General features: G+C 41.6%; 1 protein-coding gene across 19 annotated transcripts in view; it reads right to left on the bottom strand.

Moving 5' to 3' along the window:
* OBSCN (obscurin, cytoskeletal calmodulin and titin-interacting RhoGEF) overlaps positions 1-15,811 on the bottom strand; it is a 199,853-nt gene that overhangs the window by 63,688 nt on the left and 120,354 nt on the right. For 15 of the 19 annotated variants that reach the window (XM_054814826.1, XM_054814829.1, XM_054814834.1 and 12 more), the window contains 14 exons: positions 15,369-15,635; positions 13,049-13,321; positions 12,108-12,380; positions 10,087-10,374; positions 8,315-8,587; positions 5,505-6,860; positions 4,627-4,905; positions 4,184-4,262; positions 3,700-3,818; positions 2,698-2,895; positions 2,226-2,258; positions 2,022-2,120; positions 1,359-1,577; positions 493-559 (listed from right to left, as the gene is read on the bottom strand). In XM_054814826.1, coding sequence (XP_054670801.1) covers positions 493-559; positions 1,359-1,577; positions 2,022-2,120; positions 2,226-2,258; positions 2,698-2,895; positions 3,700-3,818; positions 4,184-4,262; positions 4,627-4,905; positions 5,505-6,860; positions 8,315-8,587; positions 10,087-10,374; positions 12,108-12,380; positions 13,049-13,321; positions 15,369-15,635 — 3,823 coding nt within the window. The remainder of the gene's footprint in view (positions 1-492; positions 560-1,358; positions 1,578-2,021; positions 2,121-2,225; positions 2,259-2,697; positions 2,896-3,699; positions 3,819-4,183; positions 4,263-4,626; positions 4,906-5,504; positions 6,861-8,314; positions 8,588-10,086; positions 10,375-12,107; positions 12,381-13,048; positions 13,322-15,368; positions 15,636-15,811) is intronic. The other 4 variants (XM_054814843.1, XM_054814836.1, XM_054814832.1 and 1 more) reach the window with 2 other exon arrangements.

A 15,811-nucleotide genomic window follows, 5' to 3' on the forward strand; every position in this document is an offset into this window, starting at 1 on the left:
TGTGTTCAGGTGGATGATGTTTTTCAGACTGTATCTGCCTAGTATCCAAGCTAAGAATGGCAAATTGAGGAGGTTATTCTTCAGGTGCATTTATAAACAAGAAGTTTGTGAGCAGACCCTTTTCATGTACTTCTGTGAAGCATTAGTGTGTTTCAGTGTTGGCAAGTAACAGTCAGACCTTGACCCTGTGAAATTTTTTGGCATTCTGCTTAGGAGGTGAAAAAGTAGCAAGAATTTTATACGACCTACTCAATTTAATTTTATTTTTTTGTCCTTCTTCCTATCCTCCCTGATAATCAAGTATAATGGCTGATATTGATGCTAGAGTATTTATAGCACTTTCCATCTTAGGACCTCAAACTATTTTAACTCTGGTGCCATGGCATGCATGTAAGATGTCCAAAGTGAACACTGCCTAAAAGTGAACCATGGGAACTTCTGCAGGATGATATCTGCAGTGCTCCACTCCAGCATGGGTGGCCAACCACTTACCCCAGTGTGGTCATGATGGCTTCTGACACCATCACACGCTCCTGGGTCAGAACTTCAGCCTCTTTCACTGCAACATGAGGGTTTATCATTAGAGGACAGAAGGCAGAGAATGTTCTTTTTATGTATTTACTGTAGGCACATTTTCTAGACATGGACTACTGGGAACACTGGAATACTGAATCTGCCCTGTTAGCAGCTCCTGACCTGGGATACATACTCCCACTCATATGATACAAATAATTTGCTCCTCTCCTTGTTCACACAGGTGAATGATTGCCCCATTTCTCTACACTGCTCAGTCTATGCTCCTGTAGCTCTTAGTACAATAGAAGTGTGGGATGCAAGGAAGGATAACAGAAAAATGTTTCCAGTCACAGTGCTGCCCCTACTCCCGGCCTATATTTGCTTGTCCCTCTCTTACTGCAGGGAATGTGCCAGGACATGTCGTGGAAAGCTCTGCAATAGGGGTATCAAATAACTCCAGAAGTATTAAGGCAACTCTACAATGCAAAATATCTTAGTAGACTGAAGCACTCAAAATAATTTTAAAAACTTTTTCTAGTTACTTTACACTGCCTTTCTTCCTTTTTTCTCTGTGGCTAATTTGGTTTTTTCTCAGATTTGTCTCCTGTTTATATAGAAAAGACGCTGCTCTTAACCTAAGGTAGGGTCAGAAATCTAAAACATCATTATACAAGTAAAAAGTATCATCATTTGCAAGGCAAGCAAAGTCATGGCTAATCTTGGGAAAATGCTTTTTTTTCAGTTGTGACGAGTAATTTCCTTATCAGTCACGCTTGTTTTTCTCTTAGGCACTGTATGAAAGGGAACATAGAGAATGCGTTTGGATTGTAAGAAAGATTTACCATCTGCAACTTCTAAGGTGGCGGTGCAGATGGACTGGCCAGCCTTGTTGGTAGCAATGCATGTGTAAGCTCCACTGTACTTCTTTTTAACATCCAACAGGATTAGGCTGTGATGCATATTTGAACTGGCAAGTTTATACCCAGGAGTGTCTGGTTTGATCCACAGGATGTCTTCCTGAGACTCTTCTTTCAGCCAAGTAATGGTTGGTGGTGGATGTCCTAAAGGAAAATCAATGCAATGAGCTTTAATTTTCCTAATGGTGTTCCTTCCTTACAATTATGAGCAATGCTGTGAATAAATGCTATTTTGATCTGTTTCCTGATACTTTTCCAAGAATAACAGGCATAATATATAATAAAGGAACATAAACCTTTATACAGCACACTCCTAAGGACATTAAACCTTTTCGTAAAACCAAAACTGTTAATCAACACATCTTCATAAGACTAGTAAGTGTTATTCTTGCTTTTACATACAAGGAAATGGAGGTGAAGATAAGTAAGATGCTTTTCTGTAAAGCACATAAAGTCTTTTACAAAGTTGGGAGTAGAGTCCCAGACTTGAGATACAGTAGATGAGTTTACAATGACTTCGGCCAGAGAGAGTCTAGAAGTTATGCAATTTAAGTTTTATGCAGAGAGGCAAGGTATCTATCCACTTACCTTCAACTTTTACAGATAATGTGATGCTTGCATCTTTTTTCACCTTTTTATTAGTAAATCTTTCGAGGAACCTTGGTGGTATCAGCTGCTCATGGGAATCTGAAAATGACATTATTGATGAAACACGGTGACACCTTCTGTGTGAGTTTGGACTACTGAAAAATTCCTAGGGATTCTGCTATCACCTGCTATGGCTTCTCTCACCTGTTTCTGATGGCTCTTCTTTCTCATCAGGATCTGTAACACAAGGAGAAAAAACAAAAGGACAAGTACAAATACCTTTCTGTCCATAAGTTGAAGAAAAGAAAAGAAAAAAAAAAAAGTAACTCCAGGGGATTACTCCTTGCAGGAGATATTACACAGAAATATTAGCATGATGTATAAGAGGCCCTCAGTTTTAATAAAATGAATCATTAAAATTAATCAGGTTGGACAGGAATAAAATGTATGTTTATGAGACAACAGTCAGACCCCAGAGAAGTTACCTGTCTCATCTTTGGGACAGACGGTGAATTTACAGGTAAACCAAGATATAAAGCATGCCATCTTTTATCTACAGACTTCCACACCTCACTTGCATTACCTTGGTAGGCTTTCTCAAGAAAAATAACTGTATAAAATGGAAAGAGCCACTGGAATAGGGAAAAGCAGGTGCCAAAAATAGTCCAGAACCTACCTTTGACTACCAGCCTGGCCGACGAATATGCAGAACCAGCAGAGTTGATGACAAATATTGAGTACTGGCCAGCATCTGCCTTAGTGACGTCGCGAATTTCCAGTGAGTGGAATTCCTGTTTATCAGTTTTCAGGATGCGATCCGAGGCCTTTAGCGGCTGTCCGTTTTTGAACCAGTAGAGACGAGGCTGCGGGTACCCTGCGAGGAGCAGTTACAGACACGGAGAACAGAATGCATTGGCAACATTGGTTTGGGAGCATCTCCAAACAGGCAGATCCTTCTGAGCAGGAGCTAAGGAATCCTCAACTCTGCCCAGGGCTGCTGTTTCAAGGATTTACCCAATTAGGGATGGCTGCAAATTCATGAAATTCTATTTATCTGTAAAAGTTCTTTCCTGTCTCTTCAGTTTCTGGCACTCCCCATACTGGTTGCACGTGCAAATGCCTTTCAGGTTGGAAAGGTAACACTTAGGTCTGATTTGCAACGTACACAAAGAGAAAAGTTGAAGCCAAAACAGTTCTCATCATTTTTATAGGCAGCAATTGGAGAAAACAGAGAATCCCTACCTCTCCCTACCACAGACAGTCAACATCAGGAGGATGTTTTTGCATTTTTTAGGTTGTAGCAGCAACCCTGTCATAGAGAAAGGCAAGTCCAGGACTGTTTCATTTATTAAAGAGAATAAAGGACAGCGTCATAATCATTTTTTATTCCTTATTGCTCCTCCATAACAATTGTGCTCAGAGAATTACAGGACTCAGTTTTCAGAAGCATATGCCTGTAATTATGCCCGGAGACATGGACACAGAATGAGACAATCTGCTTGAGTCTGCTGCAAAAATCAGCGTTCATCAGCAGGGACGCATTCTTCTAGCTGGTTTGTGCAAAAGTGGTGCATGACTGGGGTCACAGCTGCAGAAGAGCACATTGGAAAACCTTGTCCAGCACCTCAACCTGACAGCAAACCTGGAACGACTGACAGCTCTTGTGGGCTCCCCTTACCTTTCACCTTCAGGTGAAATTTAGCCAGTGATGCTCCAGGTGCCACATGAATATCATGAAGCTCATCAAGGATCTGGGGCAATTGCTCCTCCTCAGTGGTAGATTCCTCCTGTTCTCGGCTAAGAAGCAATTAGAAAGAAGAAAAATCAGCAAGCCAGAAAAGAGTTCGGAATCAGAATCACCTATTTTAGGTTAATTCAGTCCGTGGGTTTTGTCATCACGACAATGGATTCAGCACCGTATGACATTAAAAGTAATGGAATGATACCACGAAGAAATATCCAGACTAGCCTGAAGGCAGTCAGAGCGAGCTTGCACATGATAAATGTCCAGCTGTTGCAGTTATTGCATCTCAGCTGGTCTGGCTGTTCCTTTATGACATTAAACTGGCCCTGCTAGATATAGCAAAACCAGGCTTGACATAAATATACATATTGATCTTACCAAGTCAGAAGTTAGAAAGAGCTAGAGTTCGGTATTTTACCTTGAAATATATTCTTTGGCACTGTAGTAAGAAGATGTCTCTGTTGCATCTGCTGCTGTCTCATAGTCAGTGCTGGTCACTGTTAAATGGAAAAGGAAGTGTTTTTCTAGAATCTGAGATTTGAAACTGTTTTTCTTGCCATAATTACATTTTCCCTACTAATTTGAGTGACTGGTAGGTCAATTTCACACTGCTAGTGCAGCAGGATCCCAGATGTCCCTGGATTATGGAAAACACCCCCCTTTATCTGAAAAGCTTTGCTCTGAGCCTTGCCTTGGAGTCGGCAAAACCAAATTGAACCAAAGAGGTTTGCAAGTGAAATGTTTTGTGGGCAATGCATACATTTTTTTTAACGTAAATGGTGTTTTTCTTGAAAAAAAACATATCCACTCCTCAGCATGACTCCTTCCCTTGTTTTTTTCCGCAATGATTTTGAGACTTACGGTCCACTCGAAGCTCAGCCTTGGTTGAAGCAACTCCCATGTTGTTTTCAGCAAGGCAACGGTAAACACCCATGTCGGTGGGGACCACAGCTGTGATGATCAGCTGATGACACCCTTCCTGGTCCTCGTTGATCATGTAATGATCGTTTTCTTCAATGGCTTTGCCATCCTTGAACCAGCGAACCGTGGGGAGCGGTTTGCCAACAACAATGCAGTCAAAGCTGACTGGATATCCATCTTGTACCTCTTGGTTTTGGAGCTCAGTCATGAACATGGGAGCTAAAGTCAGGGTAGTTAGGAGAGAAGAAAGGAAAAACTTGGTTGTGTTAAAAGATGTATTTTAAGAGCACTGCTGCCCTGAAGATTTCTGGTTTCTAGGGTTTTTAATTGCAGAGCGAGATCTTTTCTCTATAAAAACAGTCAAGACGACACTCCTTGACAAACACTATGAAGATATTCCGTAACACCATAAACATTGCAATACCACAGCTGCGAACATTGCTTCTGTTCCTCTCCTTGACGAAATGTCTTGTCTCCTTCAGGACTGTTCTGAAAACTGTTTCACTTATTTAAGTATAATAATCATAGCATTTCTGGCCATATTATTGTAGTAAGGGACCTTTCTATTGTGAAAAGCAGCTTTGTAGATAAGTTAATACTTTGCAACCCCCTCCTTCATCACTAACCTCTCTCCTCTCCCTCAAAATGAAAAAGAATAAAAAAATAATCCGTTTTTCTGAAAGTGCAAAGTTTCCAGAAAAATATCTGCACCAAATGAAAAACAAAGGCATTTTAGAAGTTATTTGTGAGTGAAAAGATAACAATCTGACATGCTCCAGCTGTCTTTTCAAAAGAATAAACAGGTTTGCTTCACCTACCTGTATCAGAAGTCAGCAAAGGTGGTGGAGGTCTCACTACTGGTGGCACAAACTTCCCGTGGGTGGGTGGTGTTGCTTTCCCAATACGCAATTCCATTTTTTTAGGGCCTTGTTCCAAAATGTCAATCTCCACAGGAATTCCCAGAGCACCAAACATCTCTCTGAATCGAGTGGCAGCAGTTTTTGCCTCAGACAAGATTTCAAACTTGATGTAGATATACTGGTCATCCTCACGATACGTCTGATGGTCGACCACCTCTATGTCCCCTTCATCTGCACTGACAAAGAGCTCTTCCTCCACATCAGATATCTCTGTTGAGATCTTGGCCCTGAAGAGTCTATGAAGTCTCCTTCCTGCTTTACGGAAAGCATCATCCAACTCACTGCCAGATGAGCTCTCTGTCTCACTGTCAGTGCTTTGTTTAACCTGCTTCTCCTTATGAACAGCTTGAGGTTCCTGAGTGCCAACAACCACCTTAGCACTGTGTGAAACCTTGCCAAATTTATTGGATGCCTCACAGGTGTATTTACCCGCATCTTTCATATCCAGGCCAGTGATAATCAAAGAGCAGGTCCCATCACTGTAATTGTCTATGTGATAGTAGCGACCATCTGAAAGCTCTTCTCCGTCTTTCAGCCAACGGACTTTCATGTCAGTTTTGCTGTGAGCCACACACTCAAGGTGGAGAGTGCTTCCAGGCTCACCAGAGAAATCTTTGAAGGTCTCAGTAAACACTGGGCACTCTTGTTGTTTGATCTCTTTCCTGACTTTGTAGCCTTTGAAAGCAGCCTGGATCTTCACAGCGGCCTTGTTCATGGAAGGATCATCTAAATCTGATATTTCTGGTTTAGCTGGCTTAGCAGCTGGGGCAGCCACAACAGTCTCCACACTGGATTTCTCCCACTGTTTCCATAATTTCCCCGTGGAGATAGACTGAGCCTTGCTAGTAACACTGACACTTGCCTTTCCAGCTTTCTTGAGGTAGTTCACTAGTGAAGGAGTCCCAGCTCTAGACTCATCATCTGAGCTTGTGAAAGAGAAATCTGCTTCTCCTGTCCTAGCCAACTCATCGCACGTGGAGTACTCTTCTGAGTAATAGTGAGACATCTCTGCTTCCTCCTTCCTCAACTTCTGAAGCTTCTCGTCCTCTTCAGGTACCTCGCTGATGGAATCCAAGGTGGGCTCCCGGCTCATCCGGCGTTTCTTGGCCAGAGCTTCCCACAGGAGGTGAAGGTCTCCCTCCTGAGCAGCCTCAGGGGGCAAACTGGGCTGGACATGGCCATCCACCAGCTCTTCTGGTTGCGTTGCAGAGGGAGCTTCACTGGCAATCTCTTTTAGCATTGTCACTGTGGGAACTGAGGAGAATTACATTGATAAGATGTTAAAAGTCTGTGAGTAAGCTCTGAGAAAGCACGTGGAAATGTTATTCTAAAGCCTGGGCAGAAGGACTACCTGTGGCATTTAACTAAGCATTATGTCGAGAACAAAATGTGAAATTAATATAACTGGACGTGGTCCTGGACAACTTGTTCTAGGTGACCCTGCTTTGAGCAGGGGGTGGACTGGTTCTTTCCAACCTCAACTATCCTGTGATTCTATGTATGTGCATAAAACAAAGCCAAACAATATATTTTTTTCTTCCTTGCACATTTGCATCTGATGATACATAAATTTCTGCCCTTTTTCAATGTTGCAGTCAATGAACATCTAGTTAAGACTGTCAGTGGAGCCTGGGAAGCTATTCCAGGCTCATCCATTTTACAGCTAGACAGGGCTTCACTGACTGACTTGAATAGATCTCCACTGGTTGTAATGGGAGCTGAGATTCCCACCTCATATGGAGGTACCTGCCTGTAGATACTTCAGTTTAGATGTGTCTAAGTCAGAAGGTTGTGACTCACCCTCTGGGACACGCTGACTTGCCTCTGGATAGTGCCCAGTGCCATTTGAGATGCTCCAGGCTATCTGGGACATCCACATGTAGCTCTCAGATACAATACAGGACCTACGAGTGCTCTGGGTCGCTCTGGAGAAGGAGATGGAGGCCAGGAGTGATATCCTGAAGTGCCTCAATGGCACTGGATGCCTGTGTGTGGGCCACTGAATCCCACCATAGGGGCACAATTCAGCTTCCTAAGCACTATGACTCAAAGATATTTGGGATGTCTGGGACAAGGAGCTAGCTGATATCCTGCAGAACATACGAATGAGCCCTCACTTTTTGAGGTGGCAGCTGAAGGCTGGGCAGAATATCCTAAAGCATCTCAAAAGGCACCAGAAACCCATGTAGAGACAACTGTATCACACCTTAAATATCTCACTTGGGAAAATCTTATCTGAGCAGCTCAAAGCTGTTAGGGATTCAGAAACATACCGGGCAATACCGAACAGGAGGAGAAATAACAAGCGATAGGACAAGAGGAAATGGCCTCAAGTTGCACCAGGGGAGGTTTAGATTGGATATTTGGAAAAATTTCTTCACCAAAAGGGTTGTCAATCACTGGAACAGGCTGCCCAGGGAAGTGGTGGCGTCACCATCCCTGGAGGTATCTAAAAGACGTGTAGATGTGGTGCTTCGGGACATGGTTTAGTAGTTGGACTGGCAGTGTTAGGTTAATGGTTGCACTTGATGATCTTAAAGGTCTTTTCCAACCTAAACAATTCCATGACTCTATGATTCTCTAACAATTTTTTGTGGATTGTTATCACAGCTTGTAAAAGAAAATGAATTCCAGTCCAAGCTGTGGAGATGCCCCTGGATGTCCATAAACAGAACTGATTTATCATCACAGGAATATACTCTCTGTACCTTCAAGACACAAGCTGGCAACAGATTTGACTTCTGGAGAAACCATGCAGGTATATGTGTCCTGATCTTCAGGTTTAAATGCATGAATAATGAGTATCTGCTTTTTTCCATCAGAGATGATCTCATATCTCCCTCCAGCTTGTATTTCTTCTTTTCCTTTGAACCATGTGACTTTCTCTTCAGTTTCACCTGATAATTTGCACTCCAAGCGAGCCACCTCCCCTTCTGAAACTGATCCTCCCACCAAAGGATGGGTGACTGTAACTGGAGCCTCTGTAATTACAAAAAAAGTGAATTAACACAAAGAACATATAATCTGGCTTTAAGGCACTCAAGATTACTCTGTAAAATATCCAAATATCCCATCCTTCATCTATAGATTTTTAGCTGTTGTAGACAACCAAAGGAAAAAAAAAAAAAAAAAGGATGACTGACAGCATTCAAAGTTTGGAAGTGCAAAGATAGTATCAAGATAACTTTACAAGCTCTCCCAGTGGTTAAAACAGCTCCATTTAAATATATACATGCAAAAGTGGTTGCATTTTTCACATTCCTTGTGTTTATTTGCTGATCTTCATTTACCCATCACCAGTATTCAAGCAGTCCTACAGATTCTAGAAGATCTTAATATTTAGAAGTGAAGCAGTTCTGAAGTGAGACAAGAAAGAAACAATAAAAAGAATAAAAAATAAAAGAGATTATTAAAAGCAGTATTCATCCCAGTCTTGAAATAAAAAAAAAAAAATTATATATATATATATATTTATGCTAGCTTAGGAAGAGTAAATCTCAAAAAGTATGAAGAATTTAAAAATAAAAATTCTCTGTATCTTCTTTACTTTGGAAAGAGACCTGCCAACACCATGCTGTTTGTACAACAGCGATACTCAAAATGAAGTCACGACAAATGCATCGAACGCAGAGGTGTTGACTGGCACGTAAAGCGCACAGCTGAGTTCCTAAAAGCATCACACTCCTAAGCGTGATCTGCCCCTCTGCACATTTCACTGGAGTGAGGGGACCACTGCCCAAAATGCCTTGGGTTTTTCGTAGACAAAGTCAGCATATGCAGAATTATCAGAATCCAGCACTGGCAGTTGTCATGTTGCAAAAACATCATTGCATGTCTGAGCCTTAAGGAAAAGAGGATTTTTAAAATAGTATTCTCACTTGGAGGAATTTGTTGGGCATTTGGCTATCACAGAAAGAGTTGCAAGAAAAGAAAGATGGAGGGAGTAGTTCTGTAGCCCACTGTAGCTTCCAAAGTTTCACCAACACACAGCAAAGGAACTGTGTCCTCCAGCATTTCTTTGGGGGGGTGTTATTGAAAAAGATACGCAAATAATATAATGAAAGAGAAAGATGGGTGAAGAAGACAACACTGCCCACCCACTGCATTGGTATCAGGGTCTTGGTTACCCCAAACGCATTCCAACATGCCCCTTTTGATTCATTCCATCCTAACTCCACCAGAAAAGAAACCCATGGTGATGGGACAACACATGGATGCAGTGCAGGCTGCAAGACAGCTTGATGCAGTTTGGAGAAAATAAGTGTTGAGTACTAACAACGCAGCAGGTTTTGTTCATGGCAGCCCAGAACAATTTTTCCAAGCTCTTTCTCCTCTATTGTGTTGGTAGCAAAGCACTGAAAGATGTTGCAGAGTGAACTCTTCCAGGAGACGCCTGGAATGGGTGAAGCAGGCATGCCATGCGAAACACAAAGTCTACAGCAGCTTGCAGTCCTCCATGGGGGCATCTCTCCGTTCTCACCTAGCCGCACCATCTGAGGGAAGTGCACCGGCTCACTGGACCCAACTTTGTTTATAGCTGAGACGCGGAATCTGTAGGGTTCACCCGGGGTGAGATCGTCCACCATAAACTCCGTGTTTTGAATAATGCCCTTGTTGCATGACTGCCAGCCAATACCTGGGATTTTCTTCTCCACGTTGTAGCCTAGGATGTCACAACCGCCGTCGCTCAATGGCTTGTACCAAGACAGAGTTACAGAGTGGCTGTTCTTACTTAAAACTTCTGGTTCTTCAGGTGGTTCAGGGTGGGCTGAAGGCACAACAGAGGTCCCATGATGTGTGATATGAGCAATAATGCTTTACAGGAAAACAACCAAGAGCTTTCTACAAGCAATGAGAAGGAAGCACAACAGATTCAGTATTTGTCTTATTGTAAAGGTGAGCGGCTACGTGCCCATGACGGTGAGACATACCTGTGCACCACTGAGTTCTCCTTTGATGACAAACTTTCATTTTCCAACTGCTATCTCACATACTTAATGTCACATATTATTGTGATTTTTTCCTGCTGCTTTGTCCCACCCCGCTCAAAATAAAGATGACCCTACGCTGTCCGTATTACCACAGAACTTAGCTGAAAAGTTAAGTATGTTTGGGCCTTGATCATATTTATTTCAGGTCTGGTCTTAATGGAAATCAAGTTATGGTTGGACTACAGAGTAACTCTAGTAATTTAATAGCAAGACACTCAATTTCTGTGTAATTGCTATATCTGTCACAGCATCAGGCAATAACAAATAAATACATGACAGGAACGGTCTAGTGTCCTACCAGATCGGCTGCTGATGATCATGCTTAGTACATTGGAAAATGTTCCTGACTTACTTTACACTTGGAGTTAGAAGACAGAAACAATTATTTTAGTCTTTAAGTTCAAGGCATTTACCAAGTAAATGACCTGCCATGATGTACCAACGCAACAAATTAAAGGCAAATCAAGTCAACAGCCTGTTCTTTAATTCTGGACACCACAAATATAACATAAAAGCTTCTTTTCTCTATTTTCAGCCAAATTTCAGACAGGAAACCTCTCAAAAGGAGTTCATGAGGATAGTATTTTGCAGTTCTTAAAATGTAGGTGCCCAAAATAAGATAACACTGTTTTATATCTGTCAGCACACTTTTTTTTTTGTGTGTGTGTGTGTGTGTGTAAATGACTGGAATGTATCAGAGATCTCTCAAGTCTCAGAAATCGTTGGGAAGGCAGACTATCCATAAAAATTTAAAGAATGGATGGTCAATCAGTGGCTCCTGAACATCTCAACTACAATGTACAGCTAAAACACATTGCAATTATCTCATAACCATCACTGGGGTTGTGCTGGCATGACCATTGCTGGGTGATCCACCTACTCCACTGTGGGCAGGAGCCAGACCTTGGGTGCTGGAATGGACAAATTATTGGTTTGACCTGCCCCATGAGGGAATTGGGGAATGATCATCTTTTCTACTTGTGAAGTACTCCAAGAGCTATTAACTCTTGTATCTCTGAATTACGAGGTATGTGTTTCATGGATCTCACCCACAAGAAGACTTTAATATGCAACTGATTAATCTGGAAAACTGGTTGCCCTGCACTTGAGTAGATTAGCAGATTTCAAAGGGTTCTCTGATGTCCTGGATTATTTTTCCATGTGCACTCCAGTTCAGTTCCCTCCATATCCACATTTGCTGAGCGTGATGTTCAACTCTGAGTAAATGGATTGCCGTTAGACTCTGTGTTACATTTTACAAAAGAGTGCAGCTAAAGAAAGCTGGTGAACATCTCTACCATCCCCAGCCTGATATAATTTTCTTCAGATGAGGTGGAATGTTTCTGGTCAAAGAACAAGTTGTCCAGTAGCATCTTCTCAGACTAAGAACACTAGCTTGGGATGTGCAAGGCAAAGAGAAAAGAATCAGTACAAAGATTAGAAAATTCAAAGTTGTAGCTCAATACCAACATCTGAGATTTTAAGCTGGGCTAGAACGACAGACACTTACCTATCACTGATAACTTGGCTGATGCAATTGCTTCCCTGGAAGCAAAGGTCACCTCTCCAGAATGATGCGGTTGGGCTTTTTTCAGAATAAGTTTGTATTTATTTCCATCTGCTTGTACCTCCCAGTCCTCATCCGACTGGATCTCTACGTCATTATTATACCACGCAACTTCAGTAAGTGGCACAGCTTCACTTAGAACGCAGCTAAATGTAGCTTTCTCCCCCAGAGAGACTTCCACATCTGTCAGAGGCTGCAAGATTTGTAGGCGCCATCCTGTAGATAAAAAGAGGTAATGAAGCCCTCGGTTACAGAAAAAATACAAGCAAGAGGTTTTTGTGAATATTTATGCTGAAGCTCTGGACAGTCAGGCCTTGGAGACCAAGGAGATCATTAAAAGGGAGGTTATGTAGATCACTAGAACAGGGGGTATTGTTGGGGACTGAAACATTCCAAAACTCTCAGGAGCAAAAACCCACCTAGCAATGCCTGTCTTTCCCAAGTAGCAAAAAACCACAATGGAGATACCATGCTATGACTGAGGATGGCTGTTCTTGTACTCTGAAACGGGTTCCGATCCCCTCAGTAACAGCATACAATACAAGGATGCGGAGATAATATTATTGCTGATATAACTCTCATCTCTAAAGCCCTGAAGTACCTATAAACACAACCCAGCTCAGCAGAATAATGACAACTGTAAGACAGTCATTTGCTGCTAACTCATTGCCAGCTGATACTGCTTATATCCATGTCACGGCATACGGAACAAGAGAAAAAGGAAGTTGCCAAACATCACCCATTTATTGCGTGGGAAGAAGATTTAGGCAAGAAGCAAGCAACAGATGCAACTTTTCCTCTCTGCTACTCATCATATGTTCCCGGTTCCTTTGCCCCTTCCAACCAGAAATTTAAGACTCCCCATGCACAAGTGCTTCACTTACCTTTCACCGTCAGGAAGGCTGAGGTCACCGCATCGCTGCACATAAAAGTCACCCTGCAGCTGTCCTGTGGAGTTAGGTTCTTCAGCAGCAGAAGATGCCTGCGTCCATTTTCAAAGTAAACCATCTCAGTGTTTTCTGTAGTTTTGGCAGGTTCATCGTCAATCAGCCAGTTGTAATTGTAGCATTCGGGCTTGGAAAGATAGCATTCAAACAGGGCTTCCCCTCCTTCCACGGCTTCCACGTTCTCCAAGCCCTGGACAATGCTGTTCTTGGCTAGCAAAGAAGGACAACGAACCGTATTAATTGTTTGGCCATGCATATCTGAATATGAATAAGCCTCGGAGCACTGGATGATTGCCACTGCTGGAAAGTTGATTGAAAGGATGTGGACGTGATAAACTGTGCTTGTAGGTTTAGTTGTTGATTTCAACCAAGCTCTAACACAATACTATATTTAAAAACATTTTAAGTAGTGAGATAGTTTTAAAATAATTATAAACCTCTAGGACCTCTAGCATTTCATCTAGACTTCCTCCAGAAACCTGACTTCTGTTTTGACAAATAAAGAAAAAAAAGAAGCGTTGGTGTTTATATGAATCAGGCCAACAGTTGATAAGAAAGGATGGCTCAGGAAGATAAATATAATCAAATTCCTTCTGTCCCACAGCAGGAAACATTTCCCACAGATCTCCCAGGCAGCGCAATTATCATCATAACTGGGGAGATGCGAATCCACTGAATCCACTGACAGCTCCTGATAACATCTTAATACCTTTCACGCAAAGCAAATATGAGAGAATATTATAGCTGGCAAAGCTATAGTGACTGTCATCTGAGTTAACGAGTCTGCCTCTAGGAAACACACAAAAAGTTAAAATCTGTATTAGCGGTATTTTGAGTAGTCAATTTGTGAATTGTTACAAAAGCTCTGTGATAATGTGTTAGGTTTATTTTCTCATGCATGTGTGTTGAATTGTGTGGTCAGAGACATGCACGTATCTACACACTCTATTTGCCCGCGGAGTCATGCATCAGTTGGTATTTGTACATAAGCAATCAGGCTGATGCAAAATTAAATGTGGGCTGGTGCATGTGAGTATAATCCGTATTAGGCCCGCTACGTGGACAAATTACATGCACAACAGTGGGAGCACATGGTTGAGTAAATACAGTTCACACAAATTCCATACAGTGGCCAGCATGACCTATAATATAAACCAAAGCCCTGAGACACTCCTGTTTAGAGCTTTATAACCATTATCTGGAAGTGTTTTATGGAAAAAAAAAAAAAAAAAAAAAAGGCTGAACAGCTTATTTAATAGCAAAAAAAATTAAAAATCTGTGTTTTATGATATTCATACTTATGGAGAACAATGAGGGGTTTGTAAATCCTTGGAGAATGCATAATTTTGTTAGAACAAATCCAAGCTGTTTATTTGTGCACTTTTGGAGCTCTGGTTTCCCTAACTATGAAAAGCAGCGAATTGCAAATTCTACCTCCTCTCGGATACTTTTAGATTATGTTCATTAACAGCTTTTTAAATCCCTAAAATAGAAAGTGCTTATCAATGTCGAAAATGCTATAATAAATAATACCCTGCTCTTCCATACTGACAACTCTGGTTTAGCAAGAAGGCATAATTGCCTAACAAAACACAAATAGTCAGAAATCAAATCAGAACCATTGCTCTTGCTGATCACACCAATTCACCTGGTGACTGAAAATAATTCCATACACAGCATAAAAAAAAAAAAAATCAATAAAAAATCCTAAACCTATTCTTAATATTTCTATTTACTGTTTTTCAGGGCCCTCACAAATGCTGATGCAAAGTAAGAAGGTAATTCCTGAGTGATCAGTATTTGAAGTAAGTAAAATACCAAGCTACCTTAGCTTAGCTGAAAACAAAATAAAATTCTACATTATCCATTAGCTACTGGTTTTAAGGTACACTGTGTGTAAAAAGCACTCTGTAACAGCAAAAAATTCTCTTCAAATTCCTTTGGACCAATTGGAATTTACAATAATTCAGCAGGACACATCCCATTGCACTGATGTTCCAGTTCATTGCAGAAGAGGTATGATGTGTAAGTGGTGTAATAAGTGAGCGTTAATTAGAATTAAGGTACAGTGAAATGCCGCAGTTTCATATTCAATTACCATTAACTCCCAACTACTTTTATCATCTTTATCAGTACTGGAGTGAACACCAAAGAGCAGGTATCTGACGTGTCAGTTATTGCCAGCTGCTGCCATGATTTTTCCACCTCTTTTATTTGGAACCCATGATAGTCTTCCTCTTTGGCTGGAAGACCTCACCTTGAACATCAAGTGCAGCCATCACTTTAATGCCTTCAGCTTCACAAGAATAGATGCCAGTGTCTTCTGGTACCGTAGGTTTAATTTTTAGCATGCTTACATTCCAGTCCTGATCGATAATCACTCGCTGCCCATCTGCATGTATTTCCTGATCATTTTTCTTCCATATGGCGTGTACTGGCCTAGAATATTGGCATATGAACTCTGCTGTGCCATCTTCATCAACAGTTATATCCTGCATGGGACTGACCACTTCAATGGTTGGATCTGTTAACCAACACGTCAGGAAGGACATGCATTAGTGGATCCTCATGGAAATCGCAACTTAGAGATTTTCTGACAAGCACAGAGCCTGTGGGGAACAAGCAGAGTGACAGTGCAAGCAGGAAGCTGTCTGGGCACACGGGGGATTAGCAGTTTAGTCGGTGCTTGTGTCAGCATCA

The sequence above is a fragment of the Grus americana genome, chromosome 2 (genome assembly GCF_028858705.1).
Source record: "Grus americana isolate bGruAme1 chromosome 2, bGruAme1.mat, whole genome shotgun sequence".
Classification (NCBI taxonomy): domain Eukaryota; kingdom Metazoa; phylum Chordata; class Aves; order Gruiformes; family Gruidae; genus Grus; species Grus americana.